The sequence below is a fragment of the Spinacia oleracea genome, chromosome 1 (genome assembly GCF_020520425.1).
Source record: "Spinacia oleracea cultivar Varoflay chromosome 1, BTI_SOV_V1, whole genome shotgun sequence".
In the NCBI taxonomy this organism is placed as follows: Eukaryota; Viridiplantae; Streptophyta; class Magnoliopsida; order Caryophyllales; family Amaranthaceae; genus Spinacia; species Spinacia oleracea.
In genome coordinates this window covers 2,154,156-2,170,836 of record NC_079487.1, presented here as the reverse complement: position 1 = coordinate 2,170,836, position 16,681 = coordinate 2,154,156, and the positions used below count along the sequence as shown (strand labels likewise).

General features: G+C 41.1%; 1 protein-coding gene across 2 annotated transcripts; it reads right to left on the bottom strand.

Annotated features, from left to right (window-relative positions):
• Positions 1-7,947: 7,947 nt before the first annotated feature.
• LOC110800882 (uncharacterized) lies at positions 7,948-15,830 on the bottom strand. 2 transcript variants are annotated; one of them, XM_022006209.2, is made up of 9 exons: positions 15,285-15,830; positions 15,103-15,195; positions 14,910-15,014; positions 14,500-14,652; positions 13,719-13,817; positions 13,508-13,636; positions 10,375-10,554; positions 9,003-9,119; positions 7,948-8,288 (listed from the first exon to the last, which is right to left on the bottom strand). In XM_022006209.2, the coding sequence occupies exons 1-9, from the start codon at positions 15,627-15,629 to the stop codon at positions 8,124-8,126; spliced, it is 1,386 nt and encodes a 461-aa protein (XP_021861901.1). In that variant the 5' UTR covers positions 15,630-15,830; the 3' UTR covers positions 7,948-8,123. The 2 variants fall into 2 exon arrangements, with proteins under 2 accessions (XP_021861901.1, XP_056690924.1); XM_056834946.1 differs by lacking the exon at positions 9,003-9,119 and having other exon boundaries at positions 15,285-15,823.
• Positions 15,831-16,681: the final 851 nt, after the last annotated feature.

The window sequence follows — 16,681 nt, the reverse complement described above, 5'->3', positions numbered from 1 at the left end:
AGGTGGCTGTTGCTGTGCGGGAATTTTGTATGCTCAGTATGCTCTTCTGACGCAGAGGTATGACGGTGGGTGGAAGGCAACCTCTCTTATAATCAAGCACAAGTATCCGCAGTTTGACTGGAGCTTAATCGAGGAGGATTGGCTCGCTGGCCTGCACCTTACTATCCTTAGGGAACTGCGAGAGGCTGAAACTGCTGAGGGACATGCCGCGGAACCTAGTGATGTGCCTGACTTCTGCGTTGAGAACATTCACCCAGGAGACTTGCCCTTCTCTGATGAGGATGATGCTGCGGGCAACAACGAATAATGGGTGTGGCGGCTATCCCCCTGTTCCTCTTGTGTTACTGGGCCTGTTATGTAATAGTTTGGTTTTGAACAATATTATTTTGCGTTTACCCTATTGGGTGGTGGCGTTTGTGTCACTTCGTTTTTGGAATAATTTGTAGTTAGTTTATTGCTGCCTTTCTTTTTGAAATATTTTCGAGTTGGGCTGGTATTTTTACTGCCCAGAGCCATTTTGTAGGGCTGTACTTTATCTATTTTCCTTGGTTTTTAATGAAGGTATAGCCGCTGGCATTTGATATGCATATTTTGCTAAGTACTTAGCCAATTTTTGATATCTTGTTTGCCTTTGGAAAGTTCTAGCCTCGATCAGAGTCAAACTTTATAGCATGTCTTATGACTACCTCCCCTTTTGGACTGTCTTGGCTTTTGCCAAGGCAAACTTAGGGACTGCTCTGTGACATTTCAGTTGACCTTTTGGATTGCTTCTAAGTTTGAATTGTCGTGGCTTTGGTCGAGGCAAAACTTAGAAATCGTTCTGCGGTATTCTGGCTAGCCTTTTGAGCTGCCTTCAACCTTGAATTGCCTTGGTTTGGCCAAGGCAAAACTCGGAAATTGCTTTGCGATATTCTAACTAGCTTTTTGGGCTGCTTCTAATTTTGAATTGCCTTGGCTTTGGCCAAGGAAAAACTCAGAAATTGCTCTGCGATAGTCTAGCTAGCCTTTTGGGCTGCTTCCAATTTTGAATTGCCTTGGCTTTGGCCAAGGCAAAACTCGAAAATTGCTCTGCGATATTCTAGCTTAGAAATTCATCATGACACTGTTCTTCAGCTAACTTGAGTGATCAAGTCAAGTTATATGTTGAATGTGTGTATCATGGTGTATTTCTAAGTTACATCGTACTTTGCTTATCACCATATCTTTTCTTGGAACCGCCAAGCTCATTTCATTATATGTATTCTGTAAAAAGGAGTACAAAAAGGGATAATTTTGGCTTATCTTGCCTTATCATTGTATAGATCACTTAAACTAAACATAGTATTTTTTGAGCATGTTGGCGTTCCAACTGTTCTTTAACTCTTTTCCATCCATTGTCATGAGATGATATGAGCCAGGGGCTATCTCCCTTGTGATCTGGTATGGTCCTTCCCAATTTGCAGTGAATTTCCCTTCTGCCTTGCCCTTTCCTGTGGCTGCTGTTCGTCTGAGCACCAGGTCTCCCACATGCATAGGTCTGTGTTTGACTCTTTTGTTGTAAGCTCTGCTCATTCTCTCTTTGTTTGCTGTGAGTCTTAGTTCTGCTTGCAACCTTACCTCTGGCAGAAGGTCTAATGATTCCCTCATGAGTTGTTCATTGGTGCTTTCATCATAGTACTGCACTCTGAAACTGGGCAGGCCAACCTCTACCGGTAATACTGCTTCTGCTCCAAAGGCTAACTTGTAGGGACTTTCTCCTGTCGCCTCTTTCTCAGTTGTTCTATTGGACCACAAAATTTCTGGTATGAGGTCTGCCCATGCCCCCTTAAAATCCTCGATTTTCTTTCGCAGAGCTCCAAGGATCTGCTTGTTTGCCGCCTCGGCCTGTCCATTGCTCTGTGGATGGCATACTGACGCGTAGGCGAACTTGATTCTTAGCTCTGCGCAATAATCCTTTACGGGTGTGCAATCAAACTGTGTCCCATGATCAAAGACCAAACTTTCTGGGATGCCAAATCTTGTGACGATGTTTCTCCAGATGAAGTCTTTCATTCGCTTGGCCGTTATGCTCTTTGTGGGCTCTGCTTCTATCCATTTGGTGAAATAATCTACTGCCACGATCAAGTATTTTCTTCCTCCACTCGCGGCTGTAAACGGACCCAGGATGTCCATTCCCCACTGAGCGAATGGTATGGGATTGACGATTGGTTGTAGATCATTTGAGTGCTGATTGATTACTGGAGCGAACTTTTGGCATTTGTCGCACTTCTTCACATATGACTGCGAGTCACTCACCATGGTCGGCCAATAGTACCCTGCTCTGAGGGCTTTTAAGGCTAGTGTTCTACCTCCAATATGATTACCACATATTTCCTCATGAATTTCTTCAATGATTCTCTGTGATTCCTCTGTTGAGACGCATCTCAGCAGGGGTAGGGAGAAGGATTTTTTGTACAATCTGCCCTGGTAGATCACAAACCAGTGTTCGTTTCGCTTTATCTTCTTCTGTTCTGGCTCTGCTGTAGGGAGACCCCTGCCAAGCTTGTATGATACTATACTGTCGTACCACTAAGGCTCTGTGCTGATGGCATTTACCATAGGCCTCTTATCGATACTCTTTTCTTCCTGTACTTCCACCATCACTGTTCTTTCAAGGTCTTGCAGCGAAGAGCTTGCTAATTTTGAGAGAGCATCTGCTTGGCTATTCTCTGCTCTGGGGACCAACTGAATCTCGAAGCTTTCCAACTGGGCTACTGCTTCTTTCATCAGTGCCAGATACCTCTGCATGGACGGTTCTCGAGCTTCATACTCGCCTCTATACTGACTGGCCACTAACTGGGAATCTGTTTTCAACACGATTTTCTTAGCATCCGCTGCCTTGCACATTTGAATGCCTGCGATCGCTGCTTCGTACTCTGCTTCATTATTTGAGGCTTTGAACTTGAACTTTATGGCATATTCAAAGACATTATCTTCTGGTGAAGTCATTATAATGCCTGCTCCTGACCCTGTAACTGCGGCTGAGCCATCTACATATATCTGCCAGGTCCCCAGAGGCTCCTCTTCCTCCTCGTAAGATGCCTCAGCTATGAAGTCTGCTAGTGCCTGTGCCTTTATGGCCGTTCTTGGCCTGTATTCAATATCGTACTCTGAGAGTTCTACCGCCCATTTCAGCAGTCTGCCTGAGGTATCTAGCATTCGCAATGATTTCTCTAAAGGCTGATTTGTTAATACTTGTACCTTGTGAGCGTCGAAGCACGGTTTCAGCTTCCTGGCAGCTATCATAATTGCGAAGGCCATTTTTTCAATCAGGGGTACCTTTGCTCTGCGGGGTTAAGAATGTGACTGACGAAATATACTGGTTGTTGGGCCTTGTCCTTTTCCACTATTAAGGCTGCTGCTACAGTCTTTTTGGAGGCAGAGATGTACAACTGCAAAACATCTCCTACTTCTGGTCTGGCTATGGTTGGGAGGCTCTTCAGATGATTCTTTACTTCTGCGAATGCTTTTTCTTGCTCTGCTCCCCACTTGAATGTTTTGTTGCCTTTCAGTACCTGGAAAAATGGGAGGGATCTATCTGCAGATTTACTGATAAAACGAGTGAGTGCTGCCATCTTTCCAGTTAATCTCTGTATATCTCGTATGTTTTTTGGCTCTGGCAAGTTGAGTATGGCCTCCACTTTTTCTGGGTTGGCATCTATTCCCCTTTCACTGACCAGAAATCCCAAGAATTTTCCTGACTTAACACCGAACACACATTTCTTTGGGTTTAGTTTCATGCTGTACTGTCTCAACGTAGCAAATGTTTCCCGCAAGTCTGCGATGTGATCGGCCTCTTTTTTGCTCTTGACTATGGAATCATCCACATATACTTCCACATTCCGGCCCTTTTGCTGTGCGAATATCTTATCTACCAGCTTCTGGTAAGTTGCACCCGCATTTTTTAAGCCGAATGGCATAGCTTTGTAGTTATAAACTCCAGCGTCTGTGATGAAAGCAGCTTTCTTACGATCTGATTCGAGTAAACTGATCTGATGGTAGCCGGAAAATGCATCCATGAAGCTCAAGAGAGCGTGTCCACTGGTGGAATCAACCAGCTGATCTATTCTGGGCAATGGGTAACAGTCCTTCGGACAGGCCTTGTTTAGGTCTGTGAAGTCTACACACATCCTCCATTGACCATTTGCTTTCTTTACCATCACAACGTTAGCCAGCCATTCTGGGTAGTCGCACTCTTCTATAAACTTGGCTGCTAGCAATTTGTTGATTTCTTCTTGGATGGCTACATTCTTCTCTGCCGAGAAATTTCTCTTCTTCTGTTTCACTGGCCTAACTTCTCTGCTGACATTCAGCCTATGGACCATAACACTGGGGTCAATCCCTGGCATTTCGTCCGCTGAGAAAGCAAATATGTCTGCGTGCTCTCTCAGCAGACCAATGATGTTCACTCTGAGGGATAGATCTACGTCTGTGCCAATTCGAACCGTCCTGTCTGTCACGCCTTCCTCTAATTCTATCTCCTCAGTTTCGTCAGTTGACGTGGGTTCCAACAGTCCTTCTTCCCGATGCTCGATGTTTTCCATGCTTAGCAACGTGTCTTTTTTACGCTCTGCTCTCTTTCTTTTTCGAGATTGGAGAACTTCTTCTTCTGCCAGTGGTGGGGGTCTGGGTGGTTGTTTTAGCGCTGTGTGGTAGCACTTCTTAGCCTGCTCCTGACTGCCTTTGACCTTGGCTGAGCGGCCATCATTTGTCGTATACATCATGGTGAGGTGATAAGTAGAGACTACAGCCCCTGCGTCATGAATGAATGGTCTGCCAAGAATGACGTTGTAGGCTGCAGGGACTTTCACAATCATGAAGTCTACCATGATGTCCTTGATATCCTTCCCTTGGCCAATCTGCACTGGCAAACTGACTATCCCCTCTGGTATCACTGTGGCTCCTGTGAATCCGATTACTGGGTAATTGACTGGCTTTACGTATTTCTCATCAATTTGCAAGTCTTGGAAAGCAGGCCAGAACAAGATGTTTGCAGAGCTACCTCCGTCTATCAAAATACGGTGGATTCTTCTGTTAGCTACGTTCAGGGCTAGTACCATAGGGTCGTCATGGGGGTATATTATGCCTTTATAGTCCTCCTCTGTGAAAGTGCACTGCGGGATTTTTGGAGGGGCAGGCCACCTGCCAGAATTATGGTAATTAACCTGGTGTTTGAATTCGCTCACACTGGCCTTGGCACCGCTAACAGTGGTTCCTGCGTAAACTGGCCCTCCTGTTATGACCAAAACGTCGCCCATCCTCTTTTTGTCTGCTGGGTAGCTTTGCTTGGGTTCCACCTTCTTATTGTCAGACCTATTATCATTATCTCTATTCTCATAGGTTCTGCTATACGAGCTTTTTGCTTTGAACTGAGTCAAGTATCCCCTCCGGATCAGATCTTCGATATTATCCTTCAAATGAGTGCATTCTTCTGTGAGGTGGCCATGATCTCTGTGAAAGTCACATTACTTTTTTGGGTCCCTGTATTTGTTGTACATTTTGGGAGGTCTCTGCCACTTCTCGTCTTCTTTGCTGATGGCAAAAATTTGAGTTCTGGATGCCACTAAGGGGGTATATTCATTGAAATTCCCCCTCTTTTCAGTTTTGAATTCGTTACCTCTGCCTCTGCCTGGTCCCTGCCAGTCTTTTCTGGGCTGTGGGTTTTCTCTTCTGTCTGGGTATTCTTTTTTGTATGGCTCTTTCTTGCTCTGACTGCCGTAATTGTTCTCACTTGCCACATATCGACGTGAGGTTGCTCTGCCAATCTCTTCACTCTTTATAAATTCATTTGCCTTTCCCAGCACCTCTGCCAAGGTTGTGAATGATTTTCTGCCCAGATAGCTTTTGAATTCTCCATCCCGCAGACCAGTCATCATGGCCAGGACTGCTACCTCCTGCTGCAACTTAGGTATATTCGACGCCTCCATATTGAATCTGGATATGTATTCCCTCAGAGACTCCTGAGGCCCCTGGATGACTGACATCAGCTCCCCTGTCACCCTTTCTCTGGCAATGTTTGCCACATATTGGGTGCGAAACAAGATAGCTAGCTGCTGGAAAGAGGTTATTATATGGTGCCTTTGGGTATTTTACCAAACCAGCTCTGTGCCATCCCTTCTAGAGTGGAAGGAAAGACCTTACACCACATAGAGTCTGTGTTGGTGTACAGCATAATGTGTCCCCCAAAGGCAGAGAGGTGATTTGTTGGATCTGTCTTTCCGGAGTATTTGCAGGTGGTCATTTTTATTTTTTCCATTCTTTCAGAGAGTATTTCATCGCAGAAAGGAGAATTATCAGGCTTAACTACTGCTCGGATGGGATTGGGCGTACCTGACACGGAGTGGTGTCTATGACTGGGTGCTTGTTCAGTCCTTGCTCGGGGTTGAGCTCTGCTTGGTGTGATACTCTCTGCTTCATACTCTTGATTGTCAGCCCCTTCCATGTCCTGCTGCAGATTCCTCCTCCAAATATTCGGACTATGTTGGGGTCTGGGACGTTTTGTCCTCTGCTCAACCTCAACCTCTGGGGCTGTTCTCATGACCTGGGCTTGTGGGGTTGTTTGAGTAAGGAAGGTCAGGACTTCTATTGCTGTGCGCATCTGGTCAGGTGAGAACTGTGCCCCCAGCCGTGCTAGCGAGGCACTGGTCGGAATTGGGATACCCTGGGCCTGGCTAGGGGTTGCCATAGCTCTGGGTTGTGGTGTTTCTCTTGGGGGACCAAGATTTTGAGGCATGCCAAACAAGGGTATGTTTGTGGTTTTCTGGTTGTTTTTTAAGGTGGGTGGTTCTATCTGTTGGATTACCGGTTCGCTTGACTCGGTCATTATGTGGGAGGGTAGGTTTTTGAAGAGCGAGGTCTGGGAAGTCCCCCTCCTTCTAGCGCCACTTGTTCCGAGTATGGAACTGGGGGAGCCCTGCCTGGTGACGTTGCCCTGTCAGACAGAACGAACGTAAGCTAACCTCGGGGGTTTAACCGAGGAAACCCCCTCCGATGCCTAAGTCAGCAAATGGGATAATGCTCTAGAGAGAGAAAGTAGAGAGGGTTAAGAATTGTACTTGTATTGAACATGTCCGCAAATGAATGGGGACGGCAGTATTTATAGGCGTACTATTCAGTACTTTGGCCTATTCAGATGTTGTCGCGTGTACGCTAGTGATGTACTTGTTGTTTGTCCTTTTGCTTAACGACGTATCTATGTTGTCGTCTAGCAGGTCGTTGCCCCGCAGACCTAAGGGTCTGCGCGGTTCTTGAGGACTTGTGGTACTTTCAATAGGTACTTCCTGCAGTTGCTTTGCTTGATCGGTCTTATCAGATGTCCGATGGTCTGCTGTGACGTGGATGATCTGCTAGGTTACTTCTACTCCGTACACATTTAAATAGATTTTATAAAATCATATTCTGTATTCACCAGAGATGCTTACTGGAAATTAAAAGATAAAAATAAAGGTTCGAACTAGAGAAAAAAAATTTAGGATCAAAACAAAGGAAAACTATTTAAATCTTTTAATTTTTTATCAAAAGGAGAAGTAAAATCTAATTAATTAGGCTACTTGAGCCCTCATTAAAGATGGTGTAACAGAGGTTTACAGATTTGTCTACAAGAAATTCGTCAAATAATGTATCATTTCAGTAAAAAATTGGGTGACATTTCTTTTGGGACACCGAAAAATAAACCAAAGCGAATTTTAACTTTAACTGGACACCAAAAAATTTACCAAGACGAATTACAACTTTAACTGTAGAGCAGATATTAAATTAGCCCAAAATAGATAAATTAAAAAGCTGCTTTAAAGCAGATCATACAATAATCCGTACTATTTACTAGGACAGACGTTGTATACTTGTATTGGCTACCGTACGGTGGCCAAACCTCAATTTGAGGGGCATTGTCAGCATCGCTGCATTCAAGGTACAAACCACAAGACAGTATTGACAATAAACATGGGGGTGTTCAACCAATGCAATTTAAACAGACATTTACATAATAAAAGAAAAATAAAATAAGCATACAAAAAAAAAGTACTCCGTATTCTACAATGTGCAGAAGTATGAAAAATAAAACAAAGAAAAGAATCACAAGGAACTGAAGATGTCATACAGAGAACCTAGCTAGTTGGATGAGCCCTTAACTTGTTTGCAACATATAGCAGGTGACTAATATTTGTTGAGGGGTAGTTTTGTAAAAGCTTGAGATTGGAAGTAAAATCACCAGCAAGCAACCGTCTTCGGATAAGAATAAGCATTGCACAACATACCCTTAGCAATGTTTCCTGCAAATGTTGTCAAGCCATACCAGCCAATATTAGTTTTGATAAGATGTCATCATGTTAAAATTTCCTCTTAAGATTACTTGACAAGTCAAAGAAGGTCGTATCTATTCCATTCAAATATCATCTAAGCAGGTAATACCGGAATAATCTCAATGCCACAGTATGAATATTTAACATAGTAGACAAACAATATACTTCTTACACCCCCACCCAATGCCCACATTATCCAAAAGTATATAGCCAGAATAAGGGCTTTTGCTGACAGACAAGTGCTCGCATAATAGGACAACATAGTAACTGTAAGCATTTGCAGTCCAACAGTAACTAAAACTTGCATAAAGACTAGTACATACTCTCTACATGTTTTATTACATTATTGAACCACACAATCTCCCGACTCCAAATCTTTCTGCTATTTCTAACTTAGTTAGCTTCAAGCACAGTTGCACTCGGACTAAACAAAATTGTTTTGGTAACTAATGGGTTTCTTATCCCAAAGTTACAGCTGTTTATGATTACTCTACTTCAGGACAATATAGTGTATACATAACTAGTATTATTTGAAGCAAGGGCAGCATAGCAGTAAACAATAGCAAAAAATGTGACGCGGTGATGCCTATATTTGTGCTGTCAACAAGTAAAAAAAAACCAATCCCAATCCTTCGCTCCACAACAAACAAGTAAAATTTAGATGATTAGAGAACTTAAACACACCTGTGGCCCCTCAGGATCACTTAATAGAATGTCCCAAATATGGAGGCTGTCTGTGAAGCTGAATTCTTGAGTCAAGAGAAGAGTTATCCATCTGAATGCATAAAACTGGGGATTAACCTGTCACCAAAAGAGCAGGCAGTTTAGCATTCAGTTAGGTGTACAACAAACTTTCATGTCGAATTCACATCACATGCTTTTCCATCTAAAGGACTGGCATATGCTCTGTGCAATTCAACTGAAACTGTAGGCGTCAGCGATCAGCCTCATTAGAGGCAGAAGGTTGAGGTATTCTATGATGGTATTTTAGCATTACACAAATGTAAGAGATGACAGAAAACGAGTATGATTTGTTTTAAAAAATTGAGTTATGAAGCAGCCATAAAGAAGATCGTGAAATATGGCCCTAATCAGCTGTCTCGTTTTAGGTGATCATGAAAGAGGTATGAAAAGAAGTTGGATGGGGAGCAATGGGAAAGTGCAAACTAAGAATCCAAATTCATTGATTTGGTAAGTGATCAAGCACACTTGGATGACCCCTTAAAGACTTTGGCCAGTCCCTCTCAACAGGCTACAGGCTTCAAACAAGCATGCGGCTTTAATAAAATAAAAAAATATAACAAAAGAGCAGCTAACTCTTTTCATTCAATACTGGCAGTAGTGTCGAGGTTTCAGTTAGTTTTCCAGATTCTAAATAGTACGTTCCTGTTTTACAGTGAAATTATTCCTTCATTTTTTTATAAAAATGTATCTGCCAACATGTCAGTGGCTGTTGTCGATCACTTGTTCGTTTATCAGGCTGTTAGGTGGCGTTAAACCAATAGACAGCAACAGAGAAAACAGGCAGTCATTCCCAAGGTACAAGAACATGGGAATGAGAGACATTTTATTTCCACTGTAAGCCTCTAACCTCAAACCCCAGTACCCAACTCCTATTTGCTCCTGAGAAAGAAACCTTCAACCCCATTCCCATCCCCCCAAATGTGCCACTACTTCCATTATCCATGTTCAGCATATTAGTGCAGTTTTTGCTCACAATTGAACGTAATGAAAATCCACTGCAACACCACAAACACCCAACCTAAAAATTCACTGTGGCTACCCCAACTCAGATGGTGTCCATGTAAGTCATGTGCATGTATGGTGCATCTTTAAAATCCTGAGTTTTAAATATTAACTACGCTAAGCAACAAAAAAAGATTCACAATCTGCAACCTGGATAACTGCCTGTATCTGGTTCAGATTAAAGCTCCATTTTAGCATAAGATAATAAATGACAAGAACGATACAACTAAAGGTGGGCCAGATGGCAAAGTAAGAAAAATATAGGCAGATTAGAGAGCAGAATATATAACACAAACAAAATATATATTACCTTACACGTGATCTCCAAATGACGCCAAAGTTCTTCGTCGTGTTCCTTTAAAAGTAGTGACAATTTGGTGATTGTGGAACGAATTCCAACAACACTGTTATCAAGTTGCTGACAGAAATTATCCCTGAGCCCACTAAGCAACTCAACAAAACAAAAGAATGTATCTGCTTCAGCAGCAGCCTGCAGGGGAAAGAGAAACTCATTCAGAGTCAAAAATAATTAATTATGATGTACATCTTTAATGTTCGCGGACAAAAAGTAAAAGCAACTATTACAATTTACCAAATTTTCAGAAGTAAACAATCCAAAATTTTCCAAGCATAGTGCACCATATTTCTTTTTCAAAAAAGTCTGAAAAAGACAGTGAAAATGGGGATGTTTTGATTGTCAAGCAGAAAAAAAATATACGGACTAGGCTACTTGCAATTAGTGGAAGATAAAATGAGTTATTTTACTTTCATAATTACTCACGTGGGTGCACGTGCACCAACTTCGGACAACTTGAACCTGCTAGTGAATGTCTTGTAAGTTGGAAGTCTTGGAAGCTTATAAATATCATAAAAGAGTATCCATGTCTGAGCCTCCAGCACTTCAATAGATCACATTTCGACACCCAAAGTTCGACCAAATGAACGGAGGTGACTGACTACTGCAAAGTTGCCTTAAGCCAAAATAAAGAATGATAAAGGGCCTGGTTACTACTCAAAGTTTCCCTGGTTACCAAAAAAAGTTTCTATCCCTTAATTGAACTTGAATTTCGACCAACTTGATTATATAGTGATAGTTCATCAAGTGTGTTGACATAGGTAAGCGATGGAAGCAGAAATTCTTCATCAAATTCACCAAAAGTATGCTCTCTATTATAGAAGTTTGGAAAAAGGGATGATAAAGGGCCTAAGTCATTTTTAAGACATGGAAGAAAAGAGTAAGCAACAGATTTAAGATGGTACCGTTATAAACATTTCTGTTGCAATGCCACTTTTCATTCAAAATTTAGTGGCGTTGGGACATATGGCTAAATGGTGTTGCGATAACATGACAAAGTGACAAGTGGTCATATATTTGACATTACTCAGGTTGTTCGCAAGGGAAAATATATGCAAACTTAAGATAGCCTAGTAGTGGCACAGTGCATATCTTTAAGGTTGGACCATGTGGCTCACTCCGGTCTCTAAAAGGCAAGAATTAACAATGCACAGAGGGCGATTTGACACAACTTTAAAAAAAAAGCATGTGTTGGATTCCCTTGCAGCCAGATGAAAAGATGCAAATCCTCACCAGCACACTTAATTTAAAATGCAAGACGCTAAGGGTCCTATGAAAAAGTGTGCTCATCAGTCGACGGAGGACACTTTTTGCAAAACAGCGTTTAAGTCATTTCCACCCTAGAATTTGCATCAAAAAACGCTTTAGTGCTACTCCCTCCGTCCCGGAATACTTGACCTGATTTCCTTATTGGGCCGTCCCTTAATACTTGACCTGTTTCTAAAAATGGAAATATTCTAACAATATTATATTATTTCTCACTCCACCCCTATTAACCCACCTACCCCCTACTCCATACAAAAAATAATTAAAAATTCAACCCCTACTCTCCCCAACCCCACCTCTTAACCCACCTCCCACTAACAACATTAAAATAACACCCCACTATCAACTACTACCTATTAAATTAAATAAGTCAATTCAAGTCCCTTAAACTCTGTGCCGGTCAAACCGGGTCGAGTATTCCGGGACGGAGGGAGTATTTTATAAAAGCTTGAAGACCAACATATTATATACATGGTAACCATACATCTAGTACTCCACAAAATAAGATTAACAACCTATAACACTATGTCCATATCTGTTGAAGATAAAAGTAGAATTTCAAAAGAAATTAAACTACAACACAGTCAAAAAGAGGGAAGGAGAATAGCAAAGGATCATTCTCTAATCCTTCAGTGACATAAAACATTCCAAATGCAAGTTATTTTTGTTACAACCTGTGCAATACCGGTGAAAATCACTGACCAATAGATGTTAAGGAAATCAACACCACTGTCGCACACCAAAAATGATAAGTGAACATTCTTAAGAAAGAAGGATGAAGGAAAGAGAAATAAAGAACAGAGGGTCTTAGAATTACTGAAGAAAACAAAGAGAGAAGACAGAGAAGGAGGTCAAAACGTCCTAAAAGAAAGAGATTGAAAGTAAACATTTGAAGAAGACAAAAGAAGAGTGAGGAAAGGAAAACGAAAGCAAGTTGAGGGAGGAGAAAAACATACTAGGGGAGAAGACAGAGACAGCTGATGTATTGGCTGGTCACTGCTACTGTTTAAGGAAATCAAAGAAGGACAAAGTTGAAACTTCTTTAATGGATGTATTCTTTATGGTTTGTTCAACTTCTCAAATCAGAAGGAGATAAGACGAGATGTGTGTAAGTGTTGGGGGGGGGGGGGGGGGGGGGGGAGGGGGTTGTAGACTTAACCCTTCAGCATGTAATGTGGAGTGAATATGACATTATTTTTCAATTTTCTGATTTCTAGAAAGAGCTTCCCAAAGCATCAAAGCATATAGGTGACCAAGACCACGGCACAATGCACCTCATCTTGGTGAAGACACTCCCAAGGCATCTGATTGAATCAAACAGACCTGTGCCTAGCAGCTAGGTGTGCATCAAGAACGCTTTTGCTTTTATAACTAGGCTAACTTGAGTGCTAACGAGAAGGCTTTGAATAGAAAGCGGACTTGACAATCAATGAGAAGGCTTTTGAATAGTGGAATAATCAATAATGAGTGTGACGGCTAAAGAAAGAATTATTTTTTTCACAGGAAGAAACGTTGCAAACATAGAACAATCATTCCACTGATATTGTGAAATACTGCCAGGTGTCTTTGTACTTGAACTACGTCAGACATAGGTCTAAGCGATGACGAAGTAAATGTACATACAAGGTAAATGGGTCAGATCCATGTTCAACCATCCTAGGTCTCATATTTCCCAGGTACAGAAGGATAACGTGGAAGCCTATTAAGATATATTAGTGCATATAGAATTCATAGAATAAAAATATAAACACACAAACAGACATGTATATTTTTAATTTATGTTAGTCCATTGAAAAGGCAAGAAGTGCATTGTAGTACTTACGGAGTTTTCATCATCTGGATCATTTCGAAAAACATAGAAGAGAGGTGCCAATAACTCATTCATTCCTTGTACATATCTTATGCCAGGGTTTAGCTTAGCAAATACGATCAAAATGTTCCTCAGTGCGTCCTACAGCATGAAAAGTGTCATTTTCTTAGTTAGATGAGATTTAACAATGCCATAAATTAAATACAAAGAAAACATAACTGACTTGATTTAATTTTGCAGAAACCGTATCCCCAGAGAAAAAGTGCATATCTGGGTGAGTTCTTTTCACATCCCGATCAATCTGCTCGATGATCTCTGTGTCCTAAGTACACATAAGGACCATCAGTAATTTTATCTTGCAAATGCAATTATTTAAAAGAAAATTGCTTTGAGTAGAAGGAACTACTAAGATACACTCCAAATTCTCAAGACAGACATAAGATGAGACCAATTTAGTCAAATGAGCAAGTAGTTGAGCCAGAATAAAGATTAACTAAAATGAAAATATCCTCCTACATTGTCTCCAGAAAAGAGAACCACAAGAAGGCTACTCAATGCAGACGTCGACTGTCTTAGTCGGTAATGTCAGACTACCCCACCCCCAGATAAACATTTACATAGAAAAAACATCCAATACTGGTTAGTTCACGACAGCAGCCAATACGCTAAGAAGACAAATTGTTCAGTACCAAAGCAAAGATATCGTAAATTAGTTACAAGGTTCACAACACATCCAAGCACCCATCTTGTTCAGAACCAGACTATATGGTCTTTCGAAGAACAAGAAGAAGACTATATGTAAAGAAAGAATAATTTTGAACGCAAATTGATTTATTTTCCAATAAAACATACGAACCCCCCACACACACACACCCAAGGGAATGAAAGGGGGGGCGGGGGAAAGCAATATGAATTGTACAAAGTAAAATGCTTAATATTTTAATTAGAAGTCCGTAATCACCTTGAGAACAACTGATATTATAGTTGACAGTAAGGGTATTTACCTGAAAAAACTGATTCCATAGACTGGATTGCCCAAGGCTAAGAGGATGCTCATCTTGAACAATTTCTGATCTAGAGAGTACGCAACGACTTTCACCTTTCAGCTCATCCTTATCAGCAAGCGACGACTTCTCCAGCTTCCTCGAAATTTCTGACTGACTAGCCACATAGACATTCAGAAATACTGAACTTCATACAAATGAAAGTAACAATATGTTTACATTGACATCACAGTGTTTCAACCAACATTGACACCCATCATAGTGTTTGAACCAGAATTAACATACATAAGCTATATGATATGGAAAGTTGAGCAGTTTAGAATAGTAGTCCATGAGTATGCATGAGTGGTGAAAAAATAGTGAAGCGAATTCAGAGCGGAAACAAAAGAAATTCAGAAGAGTGGACATACGGGAGACATTAAGAGGTCATCCTTGAAATGCTTGTATTGGGACCTCTTCTTGGCTAATTCAGACGGCCACATTGCTCGATCACTGGGTAAATATGCCAATAGAAGCTGCCAATTGCAATTTCATTCACTGTTATTAATCTTATTCAATTAATCAATTCCTATAAATTTATTGGAAATAGAGAGAAATTGAAACCTTCCAGACAGTAGAACGGATGACAGGAGCATCAGGAAGACCCATGGATGCTAGCCTCCTGATTTCTCTCATATTAATCACCTTCTTCGACAGCTTTTACCAAATTGAAAAAGGAATTAAAATTAGGGTTAAGACAGGTTTAATAATTGGGAAATTAATTGAAAAAAAAGAAGAAGAGAAACCTCGACTAAGAGCTGAGCTTGGCGAGCGATCTCCTCGGGGGAAGGAGAGGCAGAGGAAGTGGAAGTGCCATTGGAATCCGACGACTGAAAAGGCGGAGACGAAGGCGGAGGAGGTGGAGGTGGTGGTCGTACTGGAGACGGAGGACGGGTGATGACAACTCCATCAGAAGAAGTCGGACGATCAGTTGTTCGTGTAATGAGTCCATCATCAGAGAAAGTCGTTCGATCTTCGGTTTTGGTGAGGTTGGTAGCAGATGGAAAAGGCGTAGACCAGAGTGACGAGTTTAACCAATCTGGAACTTTCTTCTTTTGCTGCTTCTTCTGTTTCTCATTTTCATTCACCATTTTTGTTTGTTTACAGTGAGGAGAGAGAAAGAGAGAGGGAAGACGAAGAAGAAGAAGAAGAAGGTGATGACCGTACAACTGCAGAAGAAAGGGGGGCAGCCGGGCAGGTGTTGATGTTGGTGTTGGAAGGAAAGAACACGTGGTGTGGGGTGATGCCTTAATGCCCCGATGAGTATGACTTTTTCGGGGGCAGCCTAAATAGGCACATTCTCACACTCGAACACTACACCTAACTTTTTCTAACTCGACCCAATTGGATTCCTCAATCGAAATTTTAAGGTGCAACCGGTAGTACCATGCTCTTGTTTCTTCAATTTAAAAATAAATACTCGTAACATTGAATTAAAGCTCGTATTTTTTTAATAGAGCTTGTAAAATTGAAATCAACTAATAACTTGACTAGAATTGAAAACGAAATAAGTGGATTAGTGGAGTTTTTTCAACTTGTGTTAACAAAACCAAAGAGAACATGTGAAAAAGAAATAGATTAGCGAAACGAACAATGACAAGTTGACAACACCATTAACATATTTCATGAAAGAGTCAAGCATAACACACGCGGGAAGAAGACTACGGTATAGATTATAAAGATCCATATTGCTGCTAGTGCAACATAAACATTATATTGTATTTAGTTTTTATTGATAAGAAGAAAAAGAAACCGTAGGAGGCCCTCTGCTTTCGAGGGGGGCTCCTAGGTAAAAACATAAACATTACGAGTATATGTAAGGCAAAATGTGTGTGCAAACAAAAGTCTCGTAGCTTAACCAGTTAACCTCTTTCGACTTCCATATTATCCAGATATAATTCAAGATACTCATGATAAACATACATTTGTGATTGTCATTGCGATTTCGTTACTTGCATGTTGTTTTCATTTTAGTGACAAGGAATCTATTTGTAAAGACTATAATTATTGAATGGGGTTATTGCACTATTGTGGTTTTATTTCTTTTCTTCCAAATCTTTTCAATTTTGGATAGAAACATTTCTTAAAAAGTGATTGAGAAAATTTCCCAGTCATTTTTCTTTCTCTTCCTTCCCCTCCAAAT